Source organism: Melospiza georgiana, chromosome 3 (assembly GCF_028018845.1).
Source record: "Melospiza georgiana isolate bMelGeo1 chromosome 3, bMelGeo1.pri, whole genome shotgun sequence".
NCBI lineage: Eukaryota > Metazoa > Chordata > Aves > Passeriformes > Passerellidae > Melospiza > Melospiza georgiana.
In genome coordinates, this window is record NC_080432.1 from 28,653,844 (window position 1) to 28,674,780 (window position 20,937).

A 20,937-nucleotide genomic window follows, 5' to 3' on the forward strand; every position below is an offset into this window, starting at 1 on the left:
TGCCCAGCAGAAAGCGTGGGATAAATTTCAATAACAAAAACTGGGACTGCAAGTGTTCCCCTGCAGCCAGACTACTGCGGTTAGGGACATAGTGAGTCACTGAAAGGCCTGTCCATTTACCAAGGAGTTAAGGTCAGCACAGAGTCAGTGCTTCTTCCAGCCACTGAGAGAGAGGTGGAATAGCACTTACATGGGCTATTACTTTATTGAAGGGCTGTCTAAAGCCATAAAAACTCTTGCCATGAAAAGACACCGCCCACAATCCAGCAGAATCTACTTTCTGATCTCTTCTGAAAGACTAACTTTGTTAAAAGCTCAGCTACATTGTTGGGGTAAGCAGGCTGCTCCTGCCAAAGAGCTGCAAATGCCGATATGTTTGTGCAGCATGGAGATCAGTGGTTTCATGTTCACTGGTTCATAAAGATCCCAGACATTTCTGAAAGATCTATCTCTGTTTTGCTATTTATGTATTTTGGAAGCAGATTATGGAGCTGCACAGTCTGTGTGCACAGACTAATTAAATTTTCTGAAACACCATTGATCTTTCCCCATGGCACTTCCAAATAATCTGAAGCAAAATAAGAAATATATAGGAAATGTCTAATGAACAGTTTCCCCTTTTGATTCAGATTTAGTAGCAGAGAAACCAAACTTTCTTTTTGAAGTTGAACTTTTTGAGTCACCTGAGCACCAACTTCTTTCTTCACCTTGGTACTTGCCATCAGTGCCTTGAGATCTGTTGGGCTTCAAAATACATGAGATTGAAGTATTCATTTAAGATATGACCATTAAGAAGTGAAATTGACTTTTATATAAATTATTAACAGAGATCTCAAAATTGGAGTGGCTTGGTGTTGGGCTTTCTGTCTGGGCAAGTAGATCAAGAAAGATCACATCCAAGAAATAGGATTTTTCAAAATGAACGATAGGAAAAAAATACTAGAGGAGATGCATCGAGGGGAAATTAAAGCCTCTTAGGGAATGGCAGCACACAAGACTCCATTATGGTGGAAGTGAAGGAAGAATGGTGGCTGCCCCTGGGATAATATGGAAAGTCCACCAAGTCATGAGGTGACATGGCTTTTGGCTATACCCAAAGAAAGTGGCTTCCCAAAGAGGCTTTGTTAAGCCAGAGGTTTTAGTACCACTGCTGCTTGGGTGCTTCTCATGCCAGGTAGAATTAACCTTCAGAAAAGCCTGACATGAAGCTTGAAGTGAGAACCAAATGACCAAATCTTGCCCATAGAGCTGGAGTCATATTAATTTTTAAATACTATCCCATCATTCTAAATGATCACAAAACTGTCAAATAACAAAAATCAAGGGCTGCCATCTACTCACACCAAAATCCTCTCTCAGCAGAAGGCCTCTGTGCACAGCCCTAGGGACACCCACATGGGACAAAGCTCTCCCCCCAGCACAGTCATGAAAGGCTTTGAGCTCAGCCTTTAAAACTGCAAAGCAGTTGTTTCGTTTTCCATGGATAATGCTTTAATCCACCGGGTGAAAGCTGGACGTTGCTCTCTTTTATCCTGGCTGTACACGATTGCAATGCTTGAAAAGAAAAGCCCCTAGCCCTTCTGTACCCGCCCCTCCTCCGAACTGCTGACGCCTGGATGGGCAGCTCCAAGGCGGAGCCATTGGGATTTATTTAGTTCACTCCCGCAGATGATGCCTTTAGTGCCACAAACCACCCTGGAGACAAGTCCTGATCAACTGGGAGGGGGGGGATTATGTTCAGTTCTTCTTCCCCAAAGTCCCTGACGTAATTCAGATCCAAACTGGAGAGACAGGCAGGCACACAAGAGGGGACCCCGGCACTGCACAGCCCCTCTGAAGCCATGTACAGGAGCAGCTTCCTCCGTGAGGTACGCAAGGAGAAGTACGAGCGGTCAGATGCCTATGATGAGCTACGAGGCTCCCCAGAATTTGACAGTTTGGCCCAAGCCCGGGGCTTGGAGAACCTGCAGGAGCTCAACGAGCGCTTTGCAAGCTACATCAACCGGGCGCGTGTGCTGGAACAGCGCAATACCATCCTGCGCAAGCAACTGGAGACCTTCCAGCGCATGGATGAGCTGGTGGGCTTGGATGAAGCTTTTGCTGGGCAGATTGAGTTCAACCGGCAACGAATGAGGGAGCTGGCTTCTGACCGAGCCAAGCTGGAGCGGGAGGAGAAGGATGCCCAGCGCATGCTTGATGAATACTGCAACAAGTAAGGCTTACAATCCATGGAAGATGAGTGGTGTCATTTCCATAGTTAATCTTTGTAATAAGGATGGGTTCGGTGTCACCAGCTACTTCTTGTGCATGGGTGATGTCTCTCTGTGTGTATCAGACTTGTCAAGAAGGACGGCATGTAAGCCCATGTAAGGTGAAAAGTAAGGTATCAGGACTTAGGGAGCCGCAGCTCTGCTTTTTATGATCTCACTGCTCCTAGATGGGAAAATGCCCTCTCCATTCCACAGCAGCAGCCCTGGCACATGTCAGCTGCTGTTGTTCATTAGCCTTAGGAGAACTGTGCTCTGAACTGCAAAGATGAAATAACCCTATTTGACTACCAGGTGCCTCAAAGCAAGTCTTGTGTCTGAGCAGCCCAGAGTTACACAATGCCAAAAATCTCCTGAAATATGCAGGATGTCTCTGAGAAACTCTTATTTACAGCCATTATGAAGCACCTGAGCCAGTCTGTGCCAACCACATCTGTGATGTGTCATGAAAAGAAGGGAGATATATTTTTTCCTGGTGTGTAAAATTTGCCCTCCTATTCTTCTTTGCATTTTGTATTTCCATCTCATGCCACTGAAAGAATAAGAATAGGCTTCCCCTAATTTCACCTCTTTAACTTCTGTGCCACCATAAATACAAGGGCAGGAGCCTCATATGCTGATGGAGATGAGTGCCTTCCCTCCAGCAACAGGCAATTTTGGTTACATGGCTTAATTACACAAGAGTTAGTGAGCATTGCTCATAGGACAAAGGAGTTTAATCCTCCTGTTACTTAGGGATTTTTTACCCCCAAAATTATCTATCTGACTACTTCACCCATGAAAATTTGGCAGGCTGCCAAATGAACATCTGCATGGGGACTGTGAGCTACAGCATACCTATAGAAATGCCAAGCCCTTATCTCTCTTTCACATGACAGGAGAGAATAGCCCATCCAGGTGCACTGAGGCTTATTGCTGCCAGTGGTCAGATTTCCATAATGTCCTGATTCTAAGTCAGTGGGTAATAAGCATCTGATTAGCCAGAACTGTATTCCAATATTTATGAGCAGGAAATTCAACTATGAGTCAATGCTGTAATTTAGGTGTTGACTCTGGTACTTGCTCATGTGTTTTTATTACACAGTGCCCATGAGTATTTGACTACACTCAGTACTTAATTTTCTAGCTGCATATTAGTTAAAAATCTATGTGAATAGTACAGGATTAGTAATGTGACACAAAGTAATTTACTTTTATTAAATCTGCTCTAACCAAACTGTAGATAGGCGGGGAATAATACAGGGCATTGAAAATCCAGAGGAGGAGACAACACCCAGAAAAAGGGCTGTACTTTCAGAAAGCAAGATCTTTGGCTAAATTCAAGCCAAAAAATGCAATTTAAAAATTAAAGATACACAGGGCCATGACAATGGAAAGACAGTGGCTGCTTTTTAACCAAATTTCACCAATTGGTTTACATCAACAAGTGAAGTTTGGTGAGTTTTTTTTTCATTGGGAGCTGCTGAATTTGTCTAGAAGAGAGACATGAACATTTCTTCAGTGTCTGAAAAACTTGGGATGGTTTTGAGTTGCAGGTATTAAAACAATGCCGCTGCTCTGGTAACATGTGCTCTGCCATCTGATAGTTCTGATTTCGGTTCCTGAAAGTTATAAACAAAGCTCCCTAAACAAAGTATAGGAGGAATAATCTTCTGTGCCCTATTAGGGGCTACTGAAACCAGAAACATTCCTGTGCTGAAGACCTGCTCTCCCCCCTGAGTCTGCATTCCATTGGCAACAGGCACTGTAGGTTTCTTGCTGCCACTTGAACCATAAAGCATTTGGTGCACTGGGATTAACAAAATCTCTTAGAGGGAGCTTTTGAATCAATTAATTGACAAACGTCTGTGTCCTTCACTAATGCAAAGAATTTTGACTCTTACAACCCATTCTTTCACTCACCTTCACTATTGGGGAAATAGATTTATATCTAAGTAAACGTTTTAAGCTACATTTATATAAATAATCCTTTTAAAGTTGCATTTAGACAGAGTAGGGCCTAGGACTACTGGGTCTGTGCAATTAAATGTTCATGAACCATTAAAAAGTAGAACTTATATTAAAATTTATTTTAAAATTCTCTATGGTCACATTCATAGCTTTTCTCATTAATTAATAGTTCAGATTCTGTACCAGGGAAGAATTCTTTCTCTTGAAGTTGCGCCAAAAAAAAAAAAAAATCAATGCTGGGAATAGTCTGGATGCATCTCATAAAAAGACTAATTATGCTACCTTTATTGACCACCATCATTATAGCAACATTACATCTGGCTGTGGGACAGGATGGTGTTTCTCTCTCCATGATGTTGGAAAAGATGCCGGAATCCAGATTTTAGTGGCCTTGACTGAACAGGATTAATGGACTTCAGAAATTAAAAGTCTTGCTAAGCAATTGTTTATTTAAAACATTTGTGCACTGCAAACGCAGTGAGTTTTGAACATGCAATATGGTTCCCTGGACACAGTAATTGGCACAGTGTTCTCCAGAAGAAGATTGCTGTGTGGTGATGCTCTGATGAGCTAACACCCTTGGGGCTACAGTAGAGACCCAACATGTGTGAGAAAATGAAAATTGGTAAACGCAATAGCTAGGATATGGAGACTCCACTGACAAAGCTGCCTTCCAGCTCGGTCTGCAGGAGTTTTCTTGGCACTGATGCTGCTTCTCTAGTGATAGGAAGGACTTTATCCTGCTGCAGCTAAGATGAGGATCATCCGCCTGCCCTCCACACTCTCCACAATCTGCAAGAATATTGTCCTGTGTCTGTCAGCTGCTCAGCAGTGGCTTCTTGATAACACAGGTAGAATCTGTTCATAAATCAGCAAAACACAACCCTCCTGGGCTCATCTGAGCATTCAGGTTATATTCAGGACTCTTGATAACAAATATTACTGGCCTGTCCATCATCCTTGTAGGACCTCTCTTTCATAGTCTGTGCTGTCCTTGGCACCCAAATTGCTGCTGTCTGTTGAGAGAAGGTTAGTGAAGTGCATCAGGGAAAGAGAAAATGACAAAGGTAGTCACCCAGAGGTGCTATTACCTTTCAGTAGGATTCAACAGATTCAACGTTTTCCTTCAGATGAAAGGCTCAGCTTTGATGCCAAATTGAGTATATGGCCATTGTGCATTGCTGGGATGGACTGTTCTTGTTTCCTCTTTGGAGGGGAGCGAGCCCTTGCACTGCAGTGGAGGCAGAATCCAAAAAGAAGAGGTGATTGAAATCTTTAATCCTCAGATCTGCTTTCTTTGAGCCTGGCAGCATCCTCCCCTCCGTTCTTTTCCCCTATGCAAAAAAAAACCCAAAAAAACAAAAAAACCCCCAAGCCAGTTAACATCCCTTTTCTTTCAACAGTCCAAAAACATTTGTTGCCAACCTAAAGCTACCTGACTAGGTGAGGAGGTTCATGTTTTGTTGGGTTTTGGGTGTTTTTTTTTTCTTTTTTTTTTTCTTTTTATTTTTTTTTTAATGAAGCAAAATAACTTAAAAGGTCTTAAGCTCCAGGAATGTCTGACCAGCAACCATCTAATAAAAAAATTTTTGGACATGACTAGCTAATTACTAAACATCAAAATCAACTTTGAAGCATAACAGGGTTGTGACTTGTCAGCCATTGCACTTACAAATACATTTCAGTAGGCACAGAGGCATGCTGAGGTCTCTGAAGCATTTCAAAGAGGTCCATAGCACTTTTGCACTGATCTTCTGGAAAATATTTAACATCACTTGAAAGAAATTCTTCTTCAAAGGATAATCATGCAATACTAACTCTCTCAAGCTGCCAGGTGGATTTACAGCTGTGTGGCACAGCATATATTTGGGTTATTTGAGAGTAAAGGAAAATGTAGCTGAATATTTTAGTAACTGAAAAATCTTTTGAGTGAGGATCTAGCAATGAGGGACATTTGAATTATATTAGGGCTGAGGTTTATACACTGAATCCATCAGATGGTTGTATATTACTGTGAGTAGAAAACCAGCCTTTTATTGTAACTTGTATTTGATTTTCACAAGATGCCACAATATGCTTCATTCTTGTTCAGCTATCAGAAAATATCAAAGTTAGGAAACTGTTTACTGTCAAGTGCATATAAAATTTTTTTAAAATAAATAGAAAACTGGCTGGAATTGAGCTACTTGGTAAACACCTAAAACAAAGGCAGTTTCACTTCTGAAGCTGAAAAATATTCTAGCCTTGGACGTGAAACTGATGTTAGTACTTATTGGCTAAAAAGGACATTGTTTTTTCAGCAATTTGTTGGAGTGATAATAAAATAAAACCTCATCATTTTCACTTGATTCTTTGCTGTTCATGTAAGAATTGAAAACAGACCAGTGACCAACCCTGCTAATATTATGGGATTTCAGAAGAACTTTGTAAACCAGAGCACCAGGTTAAATCCATTTACTTGTTCTGTCAAGTTCTTCCTTTGTGGTCCTGGTTAGTTTGTGAGTGACATCATCCACTCAGTTTTCCAGTATGTGTTGAAAGAGATGAGAATAATGTTGGTTGTTCGTCATTCAGGAGATGAAAAGGAAGAACTGAGGTTGACATTATCATTATATCTTGATCCTTGATGTGCTCAGTCCAGGAGCTGTCAAGTTCCCTGTTGACTGAAGTAAATCCCTTTGAAATCACCAGCACATATGGGCTGGAGCAATGATTTCAGAAGACAGACAGGAACTTACATTCAGTTCTGAATTTTGGCTTGTACTGGTGTCCATTGCTTTTATTGCAAATGAAGGATCCTAATCACCAGAACTGACTTGTCACCTACCAGAGTGTTTTTTGTAGAAAGTAAGATAATGATAGCTTTTTTATATCTCTCTACATCTATTATTTTAGGAAAAGTAAAGTGTTAAACTTAAAGGGTTAGGATTGTATTTCTGCTGCTGTTGGAGTTTGATAAGTCACTTGTTCAGTACCAATGGCAAAGTCTCATTGCCAAAGTTGCTTCTGACTGGTGATTTTTGAGGGGCTTTTTGTTTGCATTTTTGTTTGTTTGTTTTTAATGGAGTCCCATTAAGCCACATCTACTGTTGAACATTTCATATGAGGTTTACTTAAGGAAGGGAATAAATTACAATAATCAACAATTTAATTTTGTACTCTGTGGCTAAAAAGAATTTCTAGAAGATAATTCTATTTACATACAAATGTGGAGCCCTAATTCTTAAAGAAAATGTGCTGTTTCCTCAAACCTAACATAAACACATTATACATCCAGCACCAGGAACATGCACTTCATGCATGTTTTATAAAAGCATAAGAATAGCTGGTTAAATGCAGTCCTTACTAAGGCTCACTTGTTGTTTTGACCAAGCTAATATACAAATTACCATTAAAGGGGACACAAAGCTTGATCCATCTAAGCATCTTAATCCAACATCTTTCCTACATGGTCAATATGTAAAATTGCAATCATTATGTTTAATGTGTCTGTCATTAAAGTGCTTATTGAACAACAACAGGTATAATAGAAAACCAAGAACAATGTAATTAAATTTTCATGTGCCATTGTAGCAAATCCTCACAGAGTAATCACTGTTGAACGGCTGTCACTATAGTTCAACACCAATGGCACATGCTTTTATTGTAGATAATCTATTCTTGAGCATTCTGTAAAAAAGTGATAGCAAATATATGGCAATTCATTGTATTCTGTTACATAAGCTGAAGACAAGAATTTAGGCAATTCTGAAATTACCCTCAGCATCTGGGACCAAAAAATAATTAATGCTAATGCATTAATAAATCTTTTGGGCCCTTTCAAGATTCATATTCTCCTTTAACGTGAAGCATATATTGTGCATGACAGTGCAGATAAAAATGCAGTTTGCAGAGGGATGAACCACTGAACTCTATCTCCTTTTCTCTACTTGTAGGTATAGAAATGAACGTGAGTATCAGCAGAGGCTAAAAGAAACCCTGGAGCACCTTAATAAAGTGAGTCTGGGAAAATGCCAGGGGAAAGGTGTACAATCTTTTCCTTTGGTTTCATTTACTACAGCGAGCTACTTTGAAGAAGCAGTGAGAAGATAAAATGTCAGAGCAAGGCGTTTCTTGTCATTATGCCCTTCTCCATCCTCCCCCTCCCTATGTAAGTGTCTGAGCCGGCATGTGCGTACCTTTTCCCCACGCTTTTTAAACATAGCTACTGTATTAAAATACAGTCATTAATGATAACGATGCCATGAAAAATTGCTGGTTAAGTCCATGTTTTGAAGCCTGGAATGCCTCAAAGCTCCTTAGTCCCTTGCAGTATATGGTCAGCCCTTCCCAGGACAGACCCTCAGCTTCCCATTAGGTTTCCAAACCAGACAGACACTGCCACTCCCCTTGGTTTGTTCCTTTTACATCAATATAGTTCTTAAACTAATACCATGGGAAAAACAATAATAAAAATAACAACATTTAATATAATACAAAGCTCAGAGAAAGACAGTAGTTGGCTGAAGTATTTTGAAAGTTTCCAAACCAGGTCTGTGAAACTGAAAAATCTTGATTCATCCTCTCTCGCTGCTAGCCTTCATCTGGGTGAAGAACATAATATCTTTCCCCAGTTCTACTTTGCACAGGCTATCATTCATCTTCTGTATTGGAAAACAATTAAAGAAGGATTAGATAGAGATTTTTTTTTATTTCCTTGCTACGATTGGCTGGACCTGATCTGCTGAAGCATTGTCATATCAATGTTTTATATTAAGAACATGTTTTATATTAAGAAAAGACAGAAAGTGCATTTTAGCATTTCTGTCTCCAGTGAGCTCTTGACATCCCACATCAGTTCTATTTTCCAGAACACTCTGTTCTTGAACAACTTGCAAACCCTTAAAAAAATTTGTGAAAGTAACTCTTTTGTAAGGGGTTGTTGGAGCAGGTAAGTCTGTCTTCACAGTTCCTCTCAATGAATCTGCAGCTAAAGAAAATTGAAATGATTCACCATCCCTAGGCACAGTTCACCAAATCTTGAGGCACAAGGATGTTTTTTATCCCAGGATGTCCCTGGACACCCCTGTTGCAGCAGCTCCTGGCACTGGGAGCACCAAGTGCTGGAGGGAATACAGATGGTTTTCTGTAGAGGACCCAAGATGTGGCCTGAAAACCTGCATGTGCAGGTGCAAACTCATTCTTTATCTGACAGCTGGGAAAATACTGGTTCTGGAGAGATCTAAAGAATTTCTCTTCCATGGTAATGAAAATATTGCGTCTGCACATGGACCAGTGTTCTGGAATCATAACATGAAGCAGAATGTCTTTTTAGAAGCTGAGTGATTAGCAAATATTGCAAAGTTCAAAAGAAAATGTGTAGACACTGCACTGTTCTGATATTCAACTCCATCAAGGAAGCTGATCTCTTTGAAAGCATGGAATAAAAGCAGAAGTATTTTTCCCCTCTGAGGGAACATTTTGAAAGCCAAAAACTGCTTTTTTTATCACATGCAAAAATATTTGCTTATAGTTATTATCTAAGGGCCTGGGGGCTTTTTTTGGCTCCCTCCCAAACCTCCCAACATGGCCATTGTCCTGCTGATCCTCCTCTCAATAGGACGAGAGAGGAGTGCAGAAAAGCAGCAGGCATTCCTGATGGTTGGCTCTGAATGTGCTGGGTTGGATGTGTCTGAATCAGCCCCTGGATCACAAAGCAGAGCCTGCTGGAGAGTTCTGGAGAGTTCTGTGCCTGGGAGGTTTAGCAGCACAATAAGACAGCCAACATCTACACATTTTTTGAACAGCGCGTGCTGTATGCATGCAAAAGGAAAAATCCTCTTCTACCAGTCATGTGCTGCACCCACAGATCTCAATGGTTTGTTTGCAACCTGTGATTCGCTCACAGAGGTATTTTTACAGCTGATAATGGCACATGGGTGTTTTGAATGAGGTGCCTTCAAATACTTCTTTTTTTATTCTTTAAGCTAAATGCACAAAGCAGGACTTTCTTGAGGCAAATTGCAAACTGGTGGAGGAACTGGCACATTTTATAGAGTTGCAAGGAAGATACAGTTAAAATATTTTAAGATGCTTTCTCAAAAATTAAAGAAATAATGCATTAAATAGAAAAATAAAACGTATGACTACTCTCACATATTTGTAAAATACATTGCCAAGTTCCAGAGAAATTACCCTAAATTCCATGTTTTTTGTTAAATAACAGAACATCGGAAAAATCTAAATTAAGCCTTTGAACAGAAATGGAGATTTCATTAGATTTAAAGATCAATGTCACTCATACCTGTATACTCTGAGATCATGGTTACTAGTCATATGGTTTGTTCTTTGAACTAATTGGATGTTAGGAACTTTTGTCTTTGCAAATTCCAAAGTATTATAAATTTATGCAGCAAAGTGATTTTTTCTAAACTTGGTCAAATGTCATTTTTATTGCCAGAAATGGCTCCAAACTGGCAAATATTTGTAGTATTTGAGAACATACCAAAGAGAGTGCAAATACTGCAGATCATCCTGGGTTTTTAGAAGGACTTCTTTATTAGGTATCTTAAAAAGGCATCAGGATACCTCAGATCTTGTCATGACACTAGAGAAATCAATGCTGATGTCATTTGTTTAAGATTCATCCACCATTTCAAGATTTTGATATTAAAATCTGTTATTTCAAACATCTACTACTTGGCACCCAGCATTATTTTGACAGTGTCAGTGCCAAACTCTATTGTAAATTACATTTGTGCAGGGCATGGTGAATAACATGGCTCCTGTTTGTTGTTTTCATGATACTGTTGTATGTTACAGTAGGCTCTTACACTTCAGGCAGACTGCTCCATGTGCACAGTGACTCATGCAGTGCCTGTGGGCCTGCTGTGGGTTTGGCACTCCAGCCGTACATACCACCATGCCACGTGTCTCTGCATTGCAGGAAGCTGATGAGGCCTTGCTGTGCAACCTGGAGCTGCAAATTGAGTCCCAGTTCCTGCAGGATGACATCAATGCTACAAAGGACAGATACAAGAAGGTAACTGGATGAAATTGCTGTTTTCCTTGTAGAGATAGATGTGGAACTTGGCCCTTCTCCATGATCAAATGGTGGCAAATTTAAGCAAATGGCATTTATGTTTTGGTAGGCGCATATAGCACTATTTATTTTCAGTGGCACAACAATCCAGATGGTTTCCAGCACCCAAACATACTTCTCAGGGTCCAGTAACTACAGCTGTAGCAGAGTCTTGAATTTGTCAACCTGGTGTCATGGTTCAACCCAAAGTGCTGGTCAAGCTGTCTTATATTTCATGCTAAGGAAGCTGTTGCTTTCATCATCCAATTTTTTGGGAGAGGACACTCCAGTTAATCAGCAGGCATATGCCTGTGAATGTATGATTCCACTACAGCTGACTTTAACATTTTTTGCCTTTTAACTGGGAGAACTGTGGGTCTTAGAATCAGGCCACTGTCCCATATTTGCTGCTTTTGAAAAAAGTTACTATTTTTTTCATGCCACATGAAAAGATATTTGTGATTCTTATTTTGAAAATCTCTTATGAAATTGGAAATGGAATGGAAACTTCAATTAAAACTATGAACTGTATAGTCCTTATCCAAAAGTCTGTGATATACCCTCAGTATGATGAAACTGCTAGCACTCCTGCACTCAAAAGCAGTTGTAAGTTGCATTCCAAACCCAAGCCTGAACTTGACTGGAATTGGACTTTTGAATTGGACTTTTATGGGCTAAAAGAATTACGTATCTAAAAATAAGCCCCAGGAGTTCATGGAAATGTCTACCTTACTATGGCATTTTCTAATGAAAATATTTTTACTTTATCACAGAACCTCATGGAAATCCAGACCTATGTCAATGTCTTGCAGCAGATCATCCAGACAACTCCTCGTGTGTCCCCAATAACCACTGGCATATGTGAGGCAAGTATTGCTGTTGGGAAGTAAATGCAACTCTAAGTAAGAAAGAGATGTTTACACCTAAAGTGTCCCAGATCCTTTAACTTCTGCTCCAAGGTTAGGTGAAAACTGTCAAAACAATGTGTAAGTACTGAGTAGTGAACATGGGAGAAAAAAATTTACTGTAGTTTTGAAAAACTGTATCAACGAGGAAAGAGAGATTAGGTTTGTCAGGTGCACCCCAGCATATATATTAGTCCCAAAAATGTGTGGTACAAAGATATTTGAAGTAGTTGTGCTTCTTCTCTGAGGAGGAGCTGGCAGGATATATGAATATTTTAAGAGAAAGGAAATCTTATCCTGAAGGGGTGAGATGTGGTGAAAATTTTAATGAAATTAATTGATACAGACTAGATGAAAACTTGATGATTTCCACCAATATGAGTGGCTATGGCAGGAATGTTCATTATTTGGAAGAAGATGTGAACAGGTTTACAGGGTCTAAGCTGTACTGTTACAGACCTGGTATCTGATATCTTTATTCTTAAAGCCATGCTACCATTCAACAGAATTTGGCTTGAGGTTCAATCCCCATCTTTTATCTGTCTTTTGCCATTTTCTATTTGTCTTCACAGTTTATTTCCAGTAGTGCAATTTCTTTTGGCTCTTTTTAGGAATGAAACATAATTTCCTGTACACACATTGTTTTCTTCCAACCAGGAAAAACTGATAGCAGAGAGGAGGATCCCTGTTCTGCAGAGCCAGCTGGAGGAATATAAGAGCATCCTCTGCCAGCTACAGGCACAGAAATACAAGCTCCAGACAGAGGTATTGTAATCACTAGCCATAAACACAACCATGTTGCTCATGAACTGCTTTTTTTATGGTCACTTGGTAAAACCTCTAACACGGCTTTAACATGGTTATGTTAACTTGGTGGACTTGGAGGTGTGTTTTCCTTTTAGATTTCCATCTTTTTCTTCAGCTGTTTCATTCCCATTCTCTGAATGAAACAAATTGTCAGGTTTCATTGGCCAGGGTGGGCTGTAGATATTGTAGGTGCAATGAAGCTATCTTTGCTTATCAGAGGGACTGATGAGGGAACATTTCCACAATGCAACTGGACTCCTGCAGGACTGAATCAGCAGGACATTATGAATGGAAAAGTTCCACAGGGCTCCTATGACTTTCTTACTTGCTGAGTTCTGGCTGGAAATTGGCTTCAAGAAAACTGATGGGGAACCCTCAGGGCTCTGCCCAATCCTTTCTATCACTGCCACATCCAATGCTAAGCTTGCTGTGGGAAGAACTGGACAGGTTTGGGGAGAAAAAAATGAGAGGGCTATTGAGTTACATTTGGCTTTCTGCCTTCATCCATGTCACTACTAAGCATTAAGCCAGCATCTCTCCTGTGCTTGGACCAGCAGGAAAAACCATGTGCTTTTTGCCAAGCTCTGAGTTGCAAAAAGACTAGTTTGACTAGTTGTCCTTGCCCATCTCCCAGCCAAACCTGCCCTAAATCAACCTTCTGTCTCCAGCCAGTGCCTGCAAACATGAGTGCAGTGCAGGGCTGAGGGTGGCAGGAGGTGGAGGAGCAGCTGAAGGCTGCAGTGGATCGAAACCAGATCTTAATAGTTGCCAATGGCATCTCTACCTCCATGCAGTTGAATATTTTTTAGCAGATGGGGTGGAGAATGACCCCAAGTACACCTTTCTTTGTGCCTCAAGTTGTCCATCCAGGTGAGAGGAATGAAATATTGACAAAAACCTCATTTGGTGGGATTTTGAACTCCTTTGGACAGCCATAGCAGCAGCTCATAACTTCCTGGGCATAACTTCTTTCATTAGGGTCAGGACAGTGTATTTTCCTTGGTCTCTCTTTCTCACATCTGATGCTCTGGTGGAAAGGACACATGCACTCTGGGATGGACAGGAATCAATATGGGGATGAGATAGTGAATCAATATCGAGAAAAAGGGGAGGAAATCAGCCTTCTGCTGGCAGGTGGAGAGAGGCAGTCTTTGAGGAATTAATCATGCTGCTTTCAAAATCAAATCTTTCCATCCATTTAGAAATAGATTATTCATTCATTCATTCTTGTGCCTTGAGATAACAAGAGTGAAATACCTTTATGAGTGCAGATCAGTAACACAGTAGCCTGTGATGGTGAAGGCTGGATCTGATGACTGAGATGTCATCAAGTGTCTTTGCTTTCCTGTTTCTGGACCTGACAGCCACGTGCCCAAGAGGTCAGGGGCCCCACTCCATGAGCACTGAATAGAAGAGTCTCTGTCTATTCGTACACTGCAACATAACCAAACTAATGACAAGGGACATCACTTCTATGTTTAGTATTTAGCCTCTTAAAAGTATTTTTTTTTATCTTGCCTGAAGCATATAGAAATAAATCAATTATTGAAGAATTCATTAGTCACTTATTCCTCCATTAACTTTTTGTGAGTTCATCTCTGAAAAGTAGGGGAAAAAAGTGACAAAATAACTATAATAAATAGCTAAAAATAGCAGAAGAAAGTGAGAGGAGATTTACAGGGTGAAATATCCCACCTGAAACTCAGCCTTTGGAAGGGGACTTTTGCCACCTCCTGGTTGATATGCTCATTGGTTTTATCGCTGAAGTAAAAAGCCTGAGGAATTGAATTCTAAAGAAGAGTTCTATGTTTAAAACATGACTTTTGGTCTTATTTTCCCTGTCTGCAGAGCACAGAGAAGGAGGAGTGGGTATTTCTTGAGCTCATCTTCCCAGTTAAGAACTTTTACTGTCCATGTTAGGCCCTGCCCAATGTGATAAGTTACTGCTTTTTGAATAAATGAACAAAGGTAGTGAAATTGTTCCTGTGTTTTAGCAGTGCAGCATCACATTGTAATAAAGCATGACTTGCCTTTCATTATGCTTAAAATATGGGGATGGTGAATTTTTCAAAGCTGCTTCTTTCACCACCGATTTTATTTACCAGACAACCATGCTGGAGCAAGCAATTAAAAATACCCAGGAGAGTTATGACGATGAAATTCAGCTTTACAATGAGCAGATTGAAAACCTTAGGAAGGGGATAGAGGAGGCTGAGAGAATCTTGGAGAAGTACACCACTGAGTGCCGCCAGCTGGTGATCTACCAGCAGTCCCTGGAGAATGAGCTGGAACGGTACAAACGGATCATCGAGAATGAGGACAGCCGGTAAGCCTGGATTTCTGGGCAATCACAAAGGGACCATGGATCTCTTTTATCTCATTTGAAAAATGTATGTTTAAGGACATTTGATTCACCCAAAGCTATAGCAATTTCACACCTTTCACTGGTGTAGATATCTAGGGATAGAAATCGAAATAGATGCAAAATCTGGTGAAACTTCTGCCAAGGAAAGGATCAGTGCCATTTTGGGCTTTCTTGTCCTTGCAGTCTCCTTTCCATATGCTGTCCTGACATCAGTGTACAGAGGTCAGGAGCACACAAATCAATCTGAACATCCTCTCCTCAGACTGGGTGTTGGTGACACTTGTTCAACACTACCGGCAAGTTGATTTTTGGAGGGTGCAAACAAAGCAAATGCCTTGTAAAGCAAAGCATTCTTCCCAGCAAACCCATTCCTTGGGCATGGGGAGAAAGACGAAAAATACAAGAAACTGGCAGGGATTTGAGTTGCGCTTAAACCTACAGAGGACCACTGTCTCCCTCTAATGTCCACCATCAGCCACAGTGGACAAAAGGATCTTTCACAGCAGCAGAGCCAGACCCCTAAGCACCCAAACTACTGCTCTGGGCTGTGCAGAAGATCCAGCGGAAGAACACTCACTTAATAGTCCATCCTATGTGTGGGGAATGGGAATTTAATTAATTTTCAGGGTCTAATTTTGGACACTGAGTTCTAGTTAGAAGTGCCTTAACAGAGTAATTCTCAATGCCAAAAATCATATTGACACAGGGTCTCTGACAGGACAAAATATCTCAAATTCCAGCTGAGCACACTGGGGAGGCCAAAGATACAGTAACTGTTTTGCAATAGGCCTGCCTCTCAATTTTAATTTTTAACCCTTAATACTACTGAGTCCTTGAATGTTTTCCAAGGAAGACTGCTCCAAATTTCCTATTTTGCCAGCCAGCATGGTAAAAGTGGATTTACATTTTTTGCTGACCTCTGGTAGGCTTGGATTGACTGTTTGCCCATCTAAAAACCTACCATCTCTTCAAAGTGCCATGCTAAATGCAAAGCTGTAGCTATATGTTGTAATTGCTGGTGTACTTTACCTACTGGAGTATCCCATATCTCCTGCTGGCAAAAACCAACCTCACTCCTGTGAAGGTGCTGTGGCTGTCTTGATTTTCCCCAGACAAGAAACAGATTCCCATCATTCTTTTTGACTCCTCACCACAGAGAAGTACATTTCTTTAACCTCTGTGCTTAATTTTGCACAATTTCACTTGCTTTCACCGAAATGGTGATGAGAGAACTCATGGATGCACATATTCTCCACAGGTTAAACTCTGCTATAGCAGGAACCCCAGTCACACTCTTCACACAGATTTATCGACCTGTCCAGCCTCAGGCTTCGAGGGGAAGAGGTAAACCTGTGATGTGTCTTTCTGTGTGTGTCAGGAGAGGCATCATTGCATTTTAAGCTGTTTGTCCATCTGTCTTTAATATGGCCACCAGTCACGACAGCCTGACTACAGGCTTGAAAATGCAACCATTTCAGCTTACCTCAACTGTCCCTGAGACAAGCTGTCAAAGGCCAAAACCACAAGTAAAAGCATTTCTTTGCTAATTTCTACAGTTTACTACTTAGGCCAATCAAAAGTAAAATCAAAAGGCATCTGAAATGGTGGAAAGAGCTGCAGGTTTTGTGTTGACTCATTCTGAGTTTGTTTGCACTTTAGTGATGTGCAAAGAGCACCAAGGTGCGTTGAGTGCCACAGGCCATTTTTGAGGCCTGTTTTTCTATGAATTATGTTTTCTCTATGTTGTATGTTGGCTTGTTAGAATTAGGATGCTTGTAAACCTGCTGACAAGGAAACGGCCAGGCTTAAATGAGAAAGACAGCTCTTAACAAAGGAATTGATGTGATAGGTTCTAACATATGGGTTGACTTAAATCCAAGGCTCACTGCGGTTTCAATAATGACAAACTGCCTTGAGAACAGAGACAAACCATCGTATGAGGGATGTTTTTGTAATGCAGCTGTAATTTTTCTAACTGCTGTGTGAACTGTAGCAGTTTTATATTAAATAGGTCCAAAATGCCTGAGGCCAGACCCTCAGCAGCTGTAAATAATTACTGTCATGCAAAGTGGTATTTTATACATGCCAGGATTTGGCCTGGCTCTAGACACACCACTGATTTCTCCTGCATGACGAGCATCGTATTTCATGTGTTACTGTATTGTGGCAGGGGACAAAACAGCTGCCTTGGGGAAACAGCTGTCTGTCCTCTTGTTCTTGTAATTACCAGTATCAACCCCTGTCTCCTCTGCTCTAGCTGCTCATGCCATGGAAATCATACCTTGCCTATGCTCCTGCTGCTGCTAAGCTCTCATGGGATCTGTGCCTATTGATTGCCCAGGAGATTGGAATCAGGGGGTTCTAAGAGCTCAGTGACAGTGTCTGAGTGATACCATTGTAGATGGGTGGCTTCTCAGCTCTGTGACCACCAGCCACTGCTGCTCCCTCCTGACATGATTTTCAGTATCTGTCCATACTCCAAATTGTCAGGAGTCAAGGTGTCTGGCTCTCTTTTAGGCCCCTGGGATACAAAGGCTTTCCACCTGCAGTGGTGAGGGCAAGAGGCAGCTCTAGCATTTGCAGTGACTGTATTCAAGCACTGTTTGTTGTTCCCTCTGCTTTGAATTTTTTTAGATATCACCCAGGCCATGCAAGACATTGCCAGTATAAAGCCCAGACAAAAAGGCCTGACAAAGAAAATTGCCAGAAAAAAGGAGCTGATGTCAAAAGACATAACCGACAGTCACTTGCCTGAAAGAATGTACGAAAGAACTTTGGAAGGTTTTGACCAAGATCAGATGGAATTTAGGCATGAAGGCTCAGTCAGGTGTGAACCTGAGCAAGAAGGATCAGAATTTGATGAAAAAGAAATGGGCCCAGAGGACGTACCTGATGGAGCCCAGATAAGTAAAGCCTTTGATAAATTGTGTAATATTATGAGGGAGAAAATAAGAGTCTACAAGAGACCAGAGGCTAAGTCTGATGCCCATCCCAAAGGGCGTTATGTGCTGGTGACAGGGGAGGAAGGCTATGAAGAACCATGCATCTTGGCCCCCTCTATCCCTGCTGGCGGGGGGATCACAGTTTCCACTGGCAATGGGAAGGTGATGAATGGGGATGATGTGGAGTCCATACCAGAGCTCCCAGAACCTGCGGAACCACCAGAAAAAGAGAAAGGGGAAATCTGTGAAAGGAGAGAAGATTTTGAACTCCCAGATAAACAGAGAGAGGAGGGGAAAGAAGATGTGCTTGAATGGGGGAAAAAAGCAAGAGGAAAAATTGAGCAAATCACAAAGTACCCAGACATCTCTGAGCCTGAGACAGTTACTTCCTCTGGTCTGATAAGCCCAACTGAGCCAGGACTCCTTCGAGAGACAGAATATGAGCGAGAAGATAAACAGGGCCTTTTGTTCAGGGAAGCAGCCTTACCTGGCTCTATGAGCTATGAGAAGGTGGAGGTGGTAGAGTCCATTGAGAAGTTTTCAGATGACAAAATTCAGACATATGAAGAGACAGCAATGATTGTTGAGACAATGATAGAGAAGACAAGCAAGAAGAAACTAGGTGACAAAGGCTCTTAAGTGACACATACCCTCTGATAGTCAATTTGTCTGGCATAGTTATTAAACGACTGTGTTTTTTTCCTGACCGAATGATACAGTAGTGAGATTTTTGCTGTTTGGTATGGAAGAGATTGAAACCTTGATGGCAATTCTGTCTGATGTAGGCTCACATTTGGTGCAACAACCATTAGCGCTCTCCAGGGCACATCCTATGCAACTCATTTTCATGATTAGAACACATGGGAAGAAATTATTATGACAGAGCTGCCTGGCTTTCCACAGTATCCAGGACAAATTTGCATATTCCTCTACTGCTCCTTCAACTGCTGTATGATCCCCCATCTTTGAGATAGCTGCAAATGTTAACTTGTGACATCTGGTTCATTTAATAAAAGTTTTGCCTTCTACCAAAGATACTCACTGTGGGTTTATTTTGCCTATAACGTTGACTCACAGACCCTACTTGTAAACAGATTCTACTTGTAAACATCACCTGACTGGTGTGCAGCAGTTTGTCCAGGGAAAGAGCTGGATACCTCTTAAATAACCTGTTCCAAAAATCTCCCTTTAAAGGTCTTTAAATAGCAATGAGCTTGGCAGACCTTTCTTTTTGGCAATAAAGACAAACTTCCTGTATTCAAGATAAGCTCTTACTGCAGATCTTCTCAGAATAAATCTCCCTGAAGGGAGATCTCCCTTACAAAAGCTATTATTTGTCCTTCACCAACACAACTGATGTACTTATGAATGCCAACAAGCTTTTGAGCAGACTGCAGGCAAATACTGAGTATTTAGGTATTTTCTTTTTAAGTATTTCCTTGGACTATAAAGTTTCATACTGCCACAGGATCTTGTCTCACTCCTGTCACCTGCAGTCACATGGAGCTCCACGGGATTGTTGGAATAAGCAGTGCCTTTCCACCTTCCCATGCCTGGGGAAGCAAAAAGAAACACTTGCAGCAACAACAGTCTTGCAGCTCCCAGAAACCTTCAGCTCAAGAAAATAAACAAAACCCCACAAATTAAAAATCAGAGAAATGTGTGTAAATGTGTGCGTATGTGTGTAAATAATGAGCTCTCTAATGTAAATAATGAGCTTGTATGTGTGTAAATAATGAGCTCTACCTAAAGTGCTCATACACCATTTAGGCCTCAGCTTTACCCTCAGCTTTACTCCAGGCACACGAACGATCACACTAAAGCCCAAGACTTACTGAAGGGTGGTACTAGATTAGTCTCTACAAATTTCTTGTTCAATACAATGCCAGTTCTCTAAGTTTTCATTTCAGCTTCCAGCATTGTTGTGCCTTTCTGCCTTTTAACTCCTGTCAGCTGCAAGAAAGTAAGGTTAAAAGCCATTTGAGCTGACAAGTCTGAGCTTCAGGAACTCCTCACAGCGCCCAAGGCTTTCCTTCAATAATATGTTGGGTTTTGTTATTTCATTCATGAGGTCCAGCACAGGTGTAGCATCTGATCTCCTGTGATTGTTATGTCTGGTAAAGTGTCACCTTATTCTTTGAAACAGGGAGAGGTGACTCTCACAGTCACAATTTTAGTCAGGACTTTTTGTTGATGCTGGCTTATTGGAATGCTGTGGGAGTTTATTCCAGACATGGCTTACTAGAGCATGTTCCTTTTCAGTTTAATATATTAGCAGTGTAAATAACTGCAGAGAAGGAATTTATCAATGCCTATGCAGGCTGGACTCTGGTCACCTGGCAGCAACTGCCCAGAATAATTGCTGCTGAAAGAATTTGACCGCTGAAGCTAAACAAAAAAACCCAAAAACCTATCCTCGTTGCAGCAATAGACAGTCTGTTTAATAATTCTGTCACAAAGCAGAGTATAAACAGGTTCAGGCAGTACCTGGTTGGAACTGGATATTCTTCCGCCTCTCCCAGTCCATCTGATTTCACTGCAATACAGTGAACCCAATGTTCAAAATACAAGAAGCCTCATTCAATAGCAAGAAGGCAATGTCAGGACAGCCTGGGTGAGGTGTCCAGTGTGTGAATACCTC

The 20,937-nt window shown here is 41.1% G+C and overlaps 1 protein-coding gene across 1 annotated transcript; it reads left to right on the top strand.

The window, feature by feature from the left end:
• The first annotated feature begins 1,792 nt into the window (after nucleotides 1–1,792).
• On the top strand, nucleotides 1,793–19,329 carry BFSP1 (beaded filament structural protein 1). The gene is made up of 8 exons (XM_058020666.1): nucleotides 1,793–2,212; nucleotides 8,153–8,213; nucleotides 11,143–11,238; nucleotides 12,051–12,143; nucleotides 12,840–12,947; nucleotides 15,095–15,315; nucleotides 16,613–16,698; nucleotides 17,989–19,329. Exons 1-8 carry the CDS (start codon nucleotides 1,842–1,844, stop codon nucleotides 18,933–18,935), a joined length of 1,983 nt encoding a protein of 660 aa, XP_057876649.1. The 5' UTR covers nucleotides 1,793–1,841; the 3' UTR covers nucleotides 18,936–19,329.
• The last annotated feature ends 1,608 nt before the right edge of the window (nucleotides 19,330–20,937 follow it).

What these genes read in the sequence shown, in the direction of transcription:
- BFSP1 (XM_058020666.1), top strand. Translation starts at nt 1,842, where the DNA reads ATGTACAGGAGCAGCTTCCTCCGTGAGGTACGCAAGGAGAAGTACGAG. An exon ending in TAACCACTGGCATATGTGAG is followed by an intron (nt 12,144 to 12,839) that starts GCAAGTATTGCT and finishes TCTTCCAACCAG; the next exon opens with GAAAAACTGATAGCAGAGAG. An exon ending in ATCGAGAATGAGGACAGCCG is followed by an intron (nt 15,316 to 16,612) that starts GTAAGCCTGGAT and finishes TATTCTCCACAG; the next exon opens with GTTAAACTCTGCTATAGCAG.